This window comes from Pleuronectes platessa, chromosome 5 (genome assembly GCF_947347685.1).
Source record: "Pleuronectes platessa chromosome 5, fPlePla1.1, whole genome shotgun sequence".
Taxonomy (NCBI): domain Eukaryota; kingdom Metazoa; phylum Chordata; class Actinopteri; order Pleuronectiformes; family Pleuronectidae; genus Pleuronectes; species Pleuronectes platessa.
The window spans coordinates 13,176,364-13,191,866 of NC_070630.1; the positions used below are offsets into that span (position 1 = coordinate 13,176,364).

The following is a 15,503-nucleotide window of genomic DNA, read 5'->3' on the forward strand; positions in this document are numbered from 1 at the left end:
ATACTCTTCAACTGAACCTTGGAGTTTGGCACAGGCAGGCACATCTGATCCGAACACCTCAGGGAGATATGTACTGTACGGTAGAGACAATACAAGACTTCCTCATTCTCTGAATGGATGGTGATAAAGCCTCTAACTGTCTGCGCCGTTAGAACAGTCAATTAATCGTAGCATTATTTGATCCCGTGTGAACAATCACAGTCTAGTTGGCCACAGATCAAAGAAGAGCAGAAGGTGTCGTGTAAACTCTGAGACCCTCGATGTCTAGCCTCTGTGTCGGCCAAGTGGGCTGCCTCCTAGCACAGGATAGGAAGGATTCAGGCGATGATACTGGACTCTCTGATGTGATGGAGTCCACAGCGGAGACGGGGTCCGCTCGTAACAGCGACAGTACTCCATCAAAGACCTCATGTGCTCCAGAGGTATGAAGCTGTCAAGTTGGTTTGGTTTGGCCCTTTTCCACGTCATCACAATTCTGCCAGGGCGGTTATGTTTTCATCGGCAAGATTGCACACAAAAAAACTGAATGTGTTTCAACCAAACTTGGCAGAAGGCTACAGTGCTGATAAGGGATTACAGAAGCAGATAGGGCGTTTTGTCACATGTTCACTATTTTCCCACTCAATAAAGAAAATAAAGAATCTTGAACCAACTTTTTCAATGTAAAGTAGTCTGAAAAGAACCATGTGAAGGAAAAGGGCGCGGGTGATACCATTTTCTGGCCAGGTTATTGAACTGAGAGTGGTATCCATGTTCTCATTAATCTCCCAGAAAGAAAGCAGATAGGAGTTTTATCATAGAGTAATTCATGACCGACACACCCATAGTCTCTGTGCAGTTTCTTATTTTCAGGGAGCTGCTGTGTCTAAATGTTCAAAGCAGGTGGACAGCAGAAATGAAACAGAGAGGAAGCAGGAGCCTGTGTCTGCCGTGTTCCCCAGATCCACTATCACTGGTGCTCTGTTTTTCTCTCCCTCCTAACGCCATCAGAGGGGATCTGCTGGTGGAGATACGAGCACTATGGATGTGTTTTGATGGAAATATGAGGCCAGCGCTGATAACACATGTGTGATGTTGGGTTGATTGAGTCTCTACACAACATCCTCTCCTCCTGCAGATCACTGTTTCGTTTCTGCAGTGAAGGGAAACAATTGCAATTGTCTGATGTCTCACAATGTCTTTTACACACACAGTGTTTCATGATGTTTAGTTAAGTTCTTCTTAAATATACATCACAGGCCTCTACAGTATTTATCTAAAAACCATCAAGGATCCTATAGGTCAGAGAAGGCCAGCTAGATTGTACTGTAGCCTGTGTAGATGTAAAGAAAGGTGTGAACTGCTGTGTTGATGCTTTCATTTCCTTTCCTTATGGTTTGCATCGATAGGAAAGAACGGGCTGTTCTCAAAAGAGCTACATTGTTCTACCACTCAGGGTCTGTGACTGAGTCATAGGGGCCCTGTGACATGGGTGTGGCACATTTGGAGATTGGGTACAGTAAATAAATAAATATATGGAAGTTTGGTGAGACCAATTTTTTTTGACAGCACTCTTAAATTCCTGGTGGACAAATTGCAAGAATGTTCCCCTTTCACCCTCAATTTAATATGATACATCCTGGACAGGGCGTTGGGGAATATCAGGGGGCAATGGGTTTGGGAATGAGACCGAATGAGGAAAATAGAAGCAGGAAAAGCTCCGTACCCTCCCCCACATAGTTCCCAGGGACTGCAAAGCCCTGAAGGATGTTACACGACCGTGTTTCTAACCTGATGACTGGGGAAAAAACTCTATCTTTAAACCAATGACCCATTCAAATGAATCCCATTTAAATATTTTTCTGATCATAAATGAGAAGTACTGTGTAATTCATAAACAATTGCATTTATTCTATATCATTAGCTTTGTCTTTTCTGAGTCTGACAGATTTGCTGGATAATATTTTTATCAGATTTGTACAGAAATCTGTAAAAATAAATTCCTGTTTTATGTGAATTCCTATTTAGAATGTCTGGAAAATTCACAGACACGGTTTAGTTTCTTTCTTATTTCTTATGCGTCACAAACTGAAAATGTCAACAAAGATGTCCACTTCGAGATTTAAGGCGATGAGGGCCAACGCTAAAATTCTCATACAAGTTACGCCAAAAAGGCTCAATCAGGACTAATACATCATGTCTTACCGCCTTTATGCTCTGCAGGCACCCCCCATCACCTGAATGTTCCTTTTGTTGTGAACAAGTCTGACTCCAGACCAAATTTTGCCGACATTTTCTGGAGTTCATTTCGGAAATGACCATAATGTGTTTAGCACAGAGTTTTAAAGGTGCTGGAAGGTTGATTTTGTCCCTGTTTGTACACAGCTAAGCTAAATTGGTTGTAGTGGTAATCCTTAATCTAACTCTCATCAAGATGGCGGATGAAACTTTGGCCCCTTTAACAATTACTAATGCACTGACTCAAGTGTGGTCACTGTGTACCTCTGTGTGTGCCACTCCTCAGTGATTGATGATTACACACAACTTCTGTTTATCTCACCAGTGCTCACAGCGTCTCGCTCAAGGGCTAAGGAAAGCCTGAAGGAAGGAAACAGAGGAAAAGAAGTCATTCTTTCCGAGCCACTGAAGCCAGAGTGGAGAGCAAGTTGTCGTCTGTCCGGCATGAGAGGCGGCTATTGTCCGAGCTGCTCCGGAGGATGGGGGGCTACTGAGCATACACTGGACTGGTATGGTGAGGGGGCTCCGAGGAAGAGTGGGAGAGCAATTTGAATTTCTGCTCAACTCCATCACAGCAACAGGGATTGTGACAAAAGAGACACTGTGATAATTGTGCGAGCCAAGGCTTGAACATTGCTTCTCCATGGTGATTATATGTAATAGGGGCATTAATCATAATAAATCCACCCACCGACATGTTTCTTCAGTGTTTCAGTCTGGGAAGATGTTGACGTTAAAAAGAAGAGAAAAGAAAGATGAATAAAAAATGTGACTAATAAAGTTTAATGACCTTAGATTAATGAGACTTTCGATCTCTGCTTGGGGCGATTACAACCACAGGGAAATGAGAAAACGAGAGAAAACCTCAACTTGTTTCTTGTTTCAAGACTTTTCCATAAATTGGTGTCTAGGTCTTGAAATATGAGATAATAAAGAAAGTCTCTTCCTTAAACATTCAGTGTGTAGAATTAAGTGCCATCTAGTGGTGAAGTTTCGTGTTGCAGCTGAATCCCCCTCACCACTCCCTTCCCTTCCAAACATGATAGGGAACCTGAGGTTGCAATCAGTTGTCATAAAAACTCAAAGGGTGTTTAGTGTGTCCAGTCTGGGCTAAAATAAAGAATTTATATATGTAGGGCCCATTCCAGGGTAAAGAAAACAACAATTCATACAATTCAGATGAAACACACTAGTGAAAACATCACTAGGATTATTCTTTCTACCAAAAGATCTCCTACACCTAAATCTTACACATTGGTCATTTAAATATAAAGAAGATTGAATCGGGATTTTGCCCATCAAAGTAGAATTGAGGGTTTTGCGGCGCATATTGAGAAGCTTTCATTTTTCAGCCTGCAGCGGCTGCAGGTTCGGTTATGACTCAGCACTCAGGCCTCAGGCCTCTGTATGAAGCGTCCACTTCTCAATGATTGAAAGATCATATTTCAGCTACTAAAAATAAGCTCCTGACATTGGCAAGTTGCAGCTTCAAGAATGCAATGACATTCTTTAAATTACAGAGATGAATTGTTGGTGAGTCTTTAACTCACTCTCTACAATGCTGTCCAGAATTCATTTGCAGCCGTACGCCTTGAAAGATTAGGTTTTATTTTTGAGAGTGAACTGCTTCATTTATATAGGATGTAGCAGCCTCGAAAATCTTAACACTGACTTTTCATGACCATTTGTTGTTTCTTCCCTGATGTTTAATGACCATTCCTGAGGAGAAGAGTTGTTAGGTGCTCTTTCCAGGGTTGTGTCTTCATATATTTTGCCTGATGAAAGTTCGAGGAGCAAAAGGATTTTGGGGTTTTGACAGGACCTCTTTCAAAAGGATTTGAAAGACTAAATTGATAATCAAATCAAATACAAATTCTGCAATTATTGAATATGTAGATAATTGTTTTAACTGCAAAATGATTAAATGATTGATCTAGTGAGTGAAAATCATCAGATTGATTAGATATCAAATACTCGTCCATATCTGCCCTATAAGTTACAACACAAAGGATCCCACTGAGGTTATTTTTTGGCAGAGAGCCAGAATAATGACTCATGCAGCAGGAAGCTGCTTCTACATCCTGCAAACTCATGGACATCCTGCAGATGTAGACAAGGTCCTGAGAAGACGACTCAAAGGACAGGAATGTCATGCTGAGGGACCTCCACACACTTAGTCATCCCATTCATCTCTCTCTGAGGCACGTAAAACCATCATTGCCTCTTTCCTGCAATGACTCTTTGGTCCCCGCAAATGACAATTGACAAACATTCTCTAAATACTGCATATTTCCAGCCCAGTGTTGATGATGCTGAAACCCCAAATTTGTATATCCATGTTTGTGTCCATTATGTCATTTAAGATATGAAATTAACTTAAAATATACAACCCTGCCATGAGAGTGAGGAAGGGACTTTCGGAGAATAGTCAGTCAGAGTTTGTACAGTGAATTTTCTTATTGATGGTTACATGACAAGATCAATATCACTCTCATGTCTGTAGTGTAAATATTTGCCTACAGTCAGCACAGAGCATAAAGATTTGAGTGGGGGAAACAGCCAATCTGGCAGTGTCCAGTTTCCCTTCACTAGAAAAAAAGGCTAAATGTTGAACGGATAGGATCGGGGGGATGAAGCACATGGCGAGGAAGGAAATAGTTTTGATATTGTTCACCATTGTAAAGCGTTTATGTTTCATTGTCACTGAAGCAGCTGAGGTTGTGGGACAGAATAGATCAACACATGAGATTGGGTTAATGGCCAAGGGCTGGGGAGACGGAAAACCCTGAAAATGACTAGAGCAGTCGTGTTTACACACGCACGCACGCACGCACACACGCACACACACACACACACACACACACACACACCTCATTTAGAAGAGGGTAATTGTTTTACCTGTGACAAACTGTAGATCCCCACTTTCCAATTTCACATGTGCAGTATATGATAGCTTTTCATTGTTTGGGTATTTATTAGGGCCCAAGCATCCGGTGGGAAGCCCTATTGTATTTATAAGAATTTGTATTTCCCTTTTGGGGCTTTTTCAGAGCCTAGACATGCTCAAATTGTTACCAAAGTTTGCAGGGAATTCAAAACCCCAAAATGTAATTGTATTCTGGAGTAATTGGAAATGGGCGTGGAAAAATGGCTCAATAGCGCCATTTAAGGATATCAGTTAGCTTTCACATATCTTCACAAAAATCGTGGCCCAGGTGTATCATGACCACCAAAAAGGGTTAGGTGTTAGGTCAAAAAGATTGAGGTGCAATTGGAAAAAAGCAACAGGACTTTAGTGGCCATATTGGCCATTTTCCACATTTTTACTTTGACGAACTTGTCGTAGGGCTTTCGTCATATCAACCTCAACTCCTACATTCAACTAAACTACATCGGTATATATGATTTCATCACACAGTGTGACTGTGGCATGGCATCCAAGTTTTATTACACTTCACCAAAACATGAGGTTCTGTATCTCTGACATATTTGGTCAAATCGAGTCCAAACTGGACATGTAAGACAGGAGTCCCACCCTGATGACATCTGCATAGAAATCCTGACTTAAAATCACAGTGCCCCCTGGTGGCAACAGGAAATGTAATATAAAAGAACACTTCTGAGGATTCATTGTTTGTTGTCAGTTTGCTTAAATGTCACAGTGTCAGTGGTGTTAGATTAATTTGACGTAGATGCAAAGGTGAACGATTTATATGATCTGAAGAGAGAAAAGATTGTTTTTGACCTGAACAGATCTATTAGTCTGTAAGTAGTTATAGGAATAGCGAAACGAGGTAAGCCCTATTCTAAAACGAAATTCGATTTATATAAAATTTTCACTATGGGGTCTAACCACTCCCATCTTATTATTATATTAGCATTATTAACTGACAAATGAGTGCATGTTTTTAATGAGTCAATTGTTCTAAAAAGAAAATTTCCAAAAAATGGTGGCATTACCTGAAAATACAATATTTCAATATATAAACCCCATCCTTTAAAAAATATAAATCATTTTATTTTGTAGACTGACCGGAAACCGGAAATAGATGCTGAGGTCAGCTGGCGCGACCAAAACAAACATGGCGGCTGAGGTAATAACATCGAAGCTTATGTGTGTTTTTCTTCGTCTCTCTTGTTGACGCCGTTCGATTTTTACGGTTTAACACTTTTTAAAACCGTATTTCTGAGCTGAGGAAACGTTTCCGGATCATTCGATGACCGGAGAGAAGAAAACTACACAGAGGAAGTGAAACGGAAGTGTGCGTCTCTCGTTTGAAACAAAACATCCGCCTACAGTAACGCGTGTGTATGTTTTGGGAGCTCGTCGTGTTCGCCGAGCAGATGGATAGAACATGAAAAAGAAAGCATCTTGTGGTGAAACGAAGCGGGCAATGGCTGATGGTTTCGGTTAACGCACCGGACGAGCTGCCGGCCTGAACAAGATGTAACACCCGAGTGTCTCGGTTCGTAAACAGACTTTACTGCGGGTACAAGCTGAGGGAACCGGGAAGCAGCAGGGAGGGCAGCATGGGTCTGGTGAACTTTGTCCTCTCCACGGTTGGAAAATGTCTGGACGCCGTCTGTCTCCTCCTGGACCTGAACTTCGTCGTCGTCCACACCGTGGTGCGGACCCTGCTGGCGGTGGTCACCTTCATCACCAGCCTGCCCACCCTCTTCCTCAACTCAGTGCTGGAGCTGGCCAACTTCCTCGTCTTTTGCCTGGTGTCCGCGGCGGAGGCGACCACCAACGTGGCCCAGGGCACCGTCACCATGCTGGGGAGCCTGGTGCTGGCCCTGGAGGGGCTGCTGGAGAGCCTGAAGATGGTGGGCTACCTGTCCATGCACGTCCTCCTCCGCGGGAAGGAGCACCTGTGTCGGGGTGTGCTGTCCATGCTGGAGGGCTGCGGCATCGCGGTGAGCCTGGTGGTCTACTTCACCAACACCGTGGTGAACTATGCGCTCATCGCCACTCAGAACGTGTACCTGGCTGTGGCAGGGGTGTGGCACACGGTCTCCAGCCCGCTGCAGAAGGTGCTGGAGCTGACGCTGACCTCCTTCACCTTTCTGTACAGCAGCCTGGCTGGGACGTCGGCCTTCCTGTGGTCGCCCTGCAAGCTGGTGTTGGACTTTCTGGTTTCACTGGTGCACATGTTCGTCAGCATCTTCATACTGAACATCTACGGCCTCCTGCTCACCGCCACCATCGCTCTGACGACCACGGTCTACCTGAACCCGCGGCTGACCCGACAGGCTGCGGCACAGACTCTGGATTACATGAACTCCTTTCGTGGTCTGCGCAGACTGCACTTCGCTCTCCGCCGCCTTGCCTCAGCCGCACGGGGCCTCCCACATTTGCTGCGTGGTAACATGCGGCGTCTGCGAAGGATTCTCCATCACCTCTACCTGCTGGAGACACGACTCTGGCAGCAGCTGTCTCGACACAGCAGCCAAATAGGCCTGGCGCTGAGGACACACCTCCACAGGGACCACGACAACAGAGTCCGGGGGGATGGCAACCCCGATGAAGAGCGGCGGGGCCCGCCAGACGGAAGAGCGGGGGACGGGCTCCACCAAGAGATGCTGGATCTGGTGTTCCCCTCCTCCAGCACAGACAGGCCACTGAAGAAGGTGCCGTCTCCAGGCAGTGGCAGCAAACCTCTGCCTGCTGACAACCTGCTGACTCTGCTGAAGGAGCAGGAGGACAGGAAGAAGTGTGTGATCTGTCAGGACTGCACCAAGACGGTGGTGCTGCTGCCGTGCAGACACCTGTGCCTGTGTAGAGACTGTACAGACATCCTGCTGAGGCAACCCATCTACCAACAGAACTGTCCGCTGTGTCGCCGGATGATCCTCAACACTATGGACGTCTATCTATGAGGGACCAGGGGGATCTAAAGGCTCCTGACAATCAGTATCTATACTTACAAGTTCTAACACCACTGAGATGATGTTGTATGAGTTTAGTTTTACTGGGTTTCCTTTAAATATATATCTGGTGATATTCAAAAAAAAAAATTCTGTCAATAAATCCCATAAGCAAGACAATGAATCTTCGCAGACAGCTCATACATATATTGTTTTTGATGTTAAAAATACACTTTTTTTGGTTGGTTTTTGGGGAATAGGGTAAAGAAAATACTTGTTAGTGGATCAATTTGACAAAAAGCTCTGGATTAATTGGGATTTACTGGTAATAAAAAATAGAGAATAACCGCAGATGTATCTCCAAAAATCTAGTTTCAGATCTGTGTGGTCAGTTCAGAGGAGAAATACTAAAGTAAAGATGCGAACCAGAAATTATATAATACTTACGCCCTCGGATGCTTTGGATGATAAATGCCACAACAAAATAGAGACAAGGTTTGCGGTGTAATTATTTCCATTTTCGATGAAACTGCTGATTATTTTCCAGATTAATCACTGAAATGTATGAAACATAAAAAAATATTCAAAAACACAACTTTCCAGAGCCCAAAGCATTGTCCCCAAAAACCTGTTTGTGGGCTGTTGATTTATGCAAACAACAGTTGACAATAGTTTTCCACCACGTGATAAAAAACAATGATTTGTAATTTTTTTGTGAAGCTGAAATCAGCAAATATTTGTGGGGAAAATCTGATAAAGTTAATCCACTAGCAACAAATCTGCAGCCTAATTTTATTTATGTTAAGTGATTAATTGATAAAACGTTGTGGCTCTGAAAGAGGCTGCAAAGTGTTTTTTTTTTTCTAAATTGAATGGAACTGTTTCACCACTATTTTCTTTCCTGCTACTTGTTCATTCGACTGTGGGATAATAAACTGGGTTTTGTTCTTGTACTGATTGTTTCAAATATATGTAATTTGGTTGCTTTTCAAGTGTGAACGCTTCCTGTAATCTGGACCTGCTTCACAGCTACAGTCTGTTTCTACCGCTGCTCCTGTCTTAAAAAATGTGCTTTTAATAGACCAAGCTGTGAATACAAACCCATGCATGAGTATACGAGTGATTACACACACGCTGTATCTTTAACAGTATATTCAAGGTTTTCTGGATTTGGGGAAAGTCATTTATAATTGTTCAGTCAGTGACAGTAAAATACAGCTTTATAAGATTTAGGTTCTATTGATAGAGCTTATTCCAGTCCTGCATCAGAGGCCGGTTACAGTCACCACCCACACATGATCCATAAAAGCTTTTCTCTTTCCTCTTGTATAAAAGGACCATAAACTAATAAGCATTCACAATTTCATTTTGTTTCTCATCTGTAGCTGTTGAAGCTGACGTGTTGTCATTGATCGGTGTTTAAAGGGCGATGGTGCCACTTAATGTGTTATCATTGATGCCGGGTGGTGTGAAGTCAGATCTGTGGGACAGGGGCTGTTTGTAACATGGCCTCATTTGCTTTTTTGAACAGTTTTTTTTTTTTTTTTATATATATATATATATATATAATTTGTATGATTAAAGAAATGTGATTTCTGCATTGTTTCTGTGACGGGAGCCATGTCATACATTTTACTGACATTACTATGTTTCTTTGGTACCTGACACAGATATCATTAATGAGAGTGACTGAGTGTGTGATGAGGTAGCAAAAGATTTGTGGGGACCAGACTGTAGTCAGATCTCCCTCAGGTATTCCTATAATGCTAATGTACAGCATTCCCTAACTAAAGATTGCAGTGGAGTGAAACTGCTCACATGACCATCATCTGCTGCTTCCTGCAGGAATGATGACCCAGTGCGGGACCATGCGATTTGAAGAATGTAATTTGTGTGTTTTTTTTTATTGCTGTGGCTGCCACATAGTGAGAAGTCATATGTTCATAATAAAACAACAGTCAAGACTGGTTCTTGTGACCTCTTTTACCAACTTAACAAACACACATGTTAATAGTGATTCAGTATCTATGATCCTAATCGTTTGGAGGGTTATTGGGGGGGCTGAACTAATTCCATGGTGACATTGGGCTTCACAAAAACATTTAATTTCTTTCCAGCTACAGGTGCAGTATGTGTTCACCAGGACAAAGTTTTACTCTGAAGAAAGGGAACATGGCCTTGGTAATATTTCACCAAATTGAGTTATACTGATTTTACAATGTTTTCAGAACGTCCACACAGACAGCAGTACCGCCCCTGGACCTTCATATGCAGATCACGACAACTGGAAAGAGTTGTGGGCGGAATAATGTTTATCTGAAAGCAGCGATAACTCAGCAGCTGATTTCAGAGAGAGTTCAACTGTCATGTCTTAAAGCTGCAGAAGTAAAGGGGGATCTAGCGGAGCTGCAGTGTTAGAGGAGGAGAGGAGGCCCTGATGCACGAGGGACCCCTTCCACAAACATACGACTATTCACCAGAGGCCTGTGATGAAGAGGCTCCGGTCCTGTTCCCAAAGCTTTCTCTAAAAATATCCCCAGATCCACATTCAACATCTGCAGAGATAAAAAGGATTCACTGAGATGGTATGTGTCTGTGAACATGACACGAGCATTTTACTCCTCATCTTTATAACTCTGAGGTTTCTCTGTGATGTCCACAAACCAAACAAGCTATTAGAGGGATCAGAAAACGAATCCAGAGGTTGTTTGGTGTCGACCTGACCCATGAGTTCTGCCTCTGCTGTGTTTATGTGTAAGTTGTAAATGGGCGGTTGTGTTAACAGAGGGGAGGAAGTTTGATGTTGGGGGGGGGGGGGCAGGGAGGAGTAAACTGAGGAGAGCCTGATACTCTGGGGGTTCGACCTCTTCCCCCTGACTCCGGGGGTCCCTGTTGAGAGCAGTGTGGGAAAATGTCAAACCCAAGTGCACTTTTGTCTGCCTCTCTCAGGATCTATCTTTCTCTGTTTACGATGACTCTCTCTATGATTCACTCTGGCTGCTGATTCGACATCATCTCTGTATTGTTTGTTTTAAACCCGGCCTCTTTATGACTGGGAAAACTTCTTCAAAACCAGAAGGGGTTCGAGCCACAGAACAGTGATGCTAACGGAGGTCAAAGGTGACAGCAGGATCTTTCTCCTGGAACTTGGAAGCTTTGCAGGACCTCTGTGTTTCTAGGATCTATATAAAGTTACTGGTTAAATCTTTTCACCTCCAAAAACTCAGTGGTCGGGGGTTAGCCCTTTAGGGGAGGGTCTTGCAGCGCTATATGTGATCATATTAAAGAAACAATTTATAATAACCTGTCACTGCGTATACATCTTTTATAAACCACTCTCTTGTACTGACATCATGGAGCCACAGGAGAAACCCTATGATGGATGGACAGAAAACAAAGTCTGGGCTTTCCTGAGTGTTTTTGCTGAGGAGGAAATTCAGACGTGAAGATTGCGAATCTCCAACAGCGCAGCATGACCCCTGACCTCCCTGTAAGGGGGCTCATAAATCACAAGTCTCACCCTAGACAAACTACAGGAGGTTTTAGTTGATGTTTCTATTTCTGACATATTGATAAGTCTGAAGTGACAGAGTACTCCGTCATGACGAAAAGACAAACAGAAGAGACATAGATTATAGATAAAATCAGAGATCCACTAAAGGAAAAGAGGAAAAACAAAAGAGTCAGAGAGAGAAAAGAGCGTGAGTGAATTAAATGTGAAGTCAGCCATTTGACGATGAGATGAAGACACAGACGTTCAGCCCGGACTCTACTGTGATGAAGAGGTTTGTTCTAATTAGCAGATTTCTACCACTGATAATCCTGATGGCTTTGAATAAAGGCAGTGTGTGATTAATGGGCGTCACAGAGATTAAAGCTGCTGCAGGAAACTGGTGATAGCCATCAGGTCACAGGAGTCGGGTTGGGTCCCCCCCCGTAGTACTTGAACTTTAACCTTCAGCCTGAATGACACATGAGATGTGCCACTGTTTCCACACAAAGAGATTAGAGCCAGGGCCGGGAGGCAATTTAAAAAGTGTTCAGACAGATACTCTGCTACTTATGAATGTTCAGTGTTTCATAACATCGAATCTAAGGTGATTTAATGTGGTTTTTCCTCACATTGATAAACAGACAAAAAGCCTGTAAGGTGAATGTGAAGATAAATATCTCTGAAGCGATCTAAATGAGCTACAATCACAAGATTTAGACGTGAGTGTGCTGCAGGAACCGCACAGCGAGGACATTGGGTCACACACTGCATTACTGACCGTCTGAACTTCTGCTGTCTCAGTCCTGCTCAACAGAGACTGGAGACGTATTTCATCCCCCAGGCCAGAGAGTGATTAAATGCATTAATCATCTTACTAGGCTGCTTATCTTCATTTAAGTATACATCTTTTTTTCTTCTTTTTTACATATCTTTAGTTGTATTCTCACATTTTCTCTCTACCATGATTTAGAGGCTATGTTAGTCTAATGCAAAACTTTGTATGGCTTCAGTTATTAGTCTTTAAATCTCTATTTATATTTGGCATCAGTACTCAGGCTCAGTCACTTGTGTTACCGTACTCTTCTTATCTCACCTCAAACTTTCAATCACGTAAACTTACCCATCTTATATCTGTATTGTCAATATCCCCATTAGCAGATACTTCTTTACAGAGACAGTTTTTTTTAGTAGTTCTGGTGGCTAGACCTTCATCCCACTGCAGATTACATGTACTGACTCTTGACTTTTTATGATTCTTGTGTTCTTGTGTTTGATGTTGTTTATGCTACTGGACGACTACATTTCCCTCGGGACCAATAAAGTATCCATCTGAACAGTGTTTGACCTCTCTAACTTGAATCTTCAATGGTGCAGCCTTTAGAGGTCACATGATGATTTAAATCATTGTAAAGATGTGCTTTTTATATGATTGTTGTATTTGAATACACCTGTAGTCAGCATTAAGTCAAAACAATAGTTTGTTAGAAATGATTAGGAGCATGGTATCACCAAGTATAGCACAAAAGAAAAGCTAATTCTTTGGATAACTGAAACCAGAAAGTTTGACTTTGTTTAGTTACTCTGTGCAGTGACTGTGCAGACCGTCATCTCTAGATATCTGATTTCATCCTCCAAAAACGAACTCTGCATTTTTTCTGTGAAGAATTCCTCTCGTCGATTTTACCTTACAAGGTAAAGTTAGTTTCAAAGTAAACCTCAGTGGAATTTCTTCCTGATTGTTCCACAACAGCGTAACTGAGGTCCACTGTTTAATATTTGTTTCATACAATGTCTCATTAGACATCGACTTTGACTTCAGTTGTTGATCTTAACTTCTTGTCCAACACTAACACACGGAAGCTCTCCATTTCACTAGACATTATTATTTTGTTCACTCTTGAGAACATCCTTTGAATAACTGGACAACGGGAAGAACCGTAAAGGAAAACAAATCTGCAAGGATTCATATAAAACAGTCTGCAACAGGTAATTTAAAGTCATGTACCCAAATGAATCAGTAGCTGTGACAAGTTATTCATATCATTCTGCAGATTATTAAAAACTCCATGATCTCTCTACTGTATATCTAAGGTACTTCTTTACATTTTGAATTTATGCAAACATTTTCCTCCACGTGTCAACATGTGACCACCAAGGCCTTGATTTATCTATTTATCATTGAAATATGCCACTACCTTTAATTAAGTGTTAATCTCCTGAGAGCAGGTTCTGGTTTCAAAATAAATCCCTTCATCTGTATTTCTAGCCTGTATATTCTGTTAAAGGAATGATGTGATCAGTAAATAATGTCTGGAATCCTAATGTACCATAAACATTCCTGTCTGAGCTATTTATAGCATCCAGAGCTGCTGTTATACTCATCATAGAGGCACCTCAGATCAGTGGATAGAAGCGGATATAGAAACAGCTGTGACGACACCAGTCCTGTCCAGATCATCTCAAACATGAGATTGGAGATGCTCCTGCAGTCTCAGCTGCTGAATGCTGTTACAACACTGCCCCCTGCTGGATTACGCAGTGGCTGAAGAAAGTGATGTCAAATCACCGCGGAAAATATGGTCGATAGGAGCATATTTTTTCTCATTGAGGACATGAATTGGGATTTTTGCTGATCCGAGGAGAAGTTTGTTGTCTGGAGGTTGATTCATTTAGTTTTTTTCCCTTTATAATAATCTAATTTAAAATTTATAAATCAGCTAATTTAGAGTTATTATCCATCAGCACCTTTAAACCTCACTAACATATTATGTCTTGCTTGTTTGATCCAAACAAAAAAAAAGGGTAAAATCTATATTTTTCCCCTCATAGTAATAATTATATTGCAGAAATGTCTAAATATTTCCAAGAGAAATGTCTATTCTAGATAGAAATTCAAACAGAACTTAAAAATAATATACGACCTTCATGCGGGGACATATAAAAGGTTTAGCGGCTTTTGGAGGCAAAGAGAACACATACAAAGTGCCGGGGTTTTATGATCTCATCATTTTCTTAAATCATTGATACTGCCCTGTCTCCTCTTTGTGCATGAACATTCATCTGCATTATTTAAACCAGATGTCAAAGTCTCACTCTCCTCCACCCAAACAAACCCCCACCCAGCTCGTTCACAGAGCGACGTCACCGTCTGCTCGGCCATCGGCTTCAATTTACAGCTTGTGAACTAATGGAAATAACTGATTAAAGCCAGAGGAGGATTGATTAACTCGCTGCTCCTCTCCTTCTGCCCTAGAGAGAAAGTTATGGGGTTATATTTAGAGTCTAATTATATGTCAGAGACTTTGGGAGTGAAGGGAAAATAATATTTCCTCATGTCTGAGGTACAGTGTGTTTGACAGCCCCCCCCTTCTTGGTCTTGTCAGTGTTTATTCTCTTAAACAAACAATCAGGCATCAAGAAAATGTCAGGAACAATGGCAGAGACTTTGCTCAATAAACTGGGAAAAATATTATTTTCTTTTCGATTTGAGAGACGGGCAGAGGGAGATGAGTTCTATTAGCTGCTCAGTGTTGAAACGTTTGAGTCCGTCACAGCATTTGGTGGAATCATCAGACGGAGGTAAACAGTGTGTACTCAGTGGAAAATGGATCTTCTCCAGGCTTTCTCAATAAAGAAGTTAACTCTGGTAGTGCTCTGCCTGTGAGAGTGAAACCCAGAGGAACCAGTGTTTTATTAATAAAAATCCAAAATAAAAGTACATCAATCAGGTAGAGGTGGAAAGTATAAGTGCAGTTCCTCAAGTACTTTGCCCTTTGCCCCACAATATTCATTTAGCAGCTGTGGCTAATTTAGTATTTTATATGAAAAAGAATCTTATACAATACCACAAAAACCCATATTAAGTTTTTTATTAACTTTTTTCTTTTCTTTTCTTTAAAGCAGAATGATCGATATGGGGAGGGGT

At 41.9% G+C, this 15,503-nt stretch overlaps 1 protein-coding gene across 1 annotated transcript; it reads left to right on the plus strand.

The window, feature by feature from the left end:
* Positions 1–6,276: 6,276 nt before the first annotated feature.
* On the plus strand, positions 6,277–10,052 carry rnf26 (ring finger protein 26). The gene has a single exon (XM_053422540.1). The coding sequence runs from the start codon at positions 6,748–6,750 to the stop codon at positions 8,095–8,097; it is 1,350 nt and encodes a 449-aa protein (XP_053278515.1). The 5' UTR covers positions 6,277–6,747; the 3' UTR covers positions 8,098–10,052.
* The last annotated feature ends 5,451 nt before the right edge of the window (positions 10,053–15,503 follow it).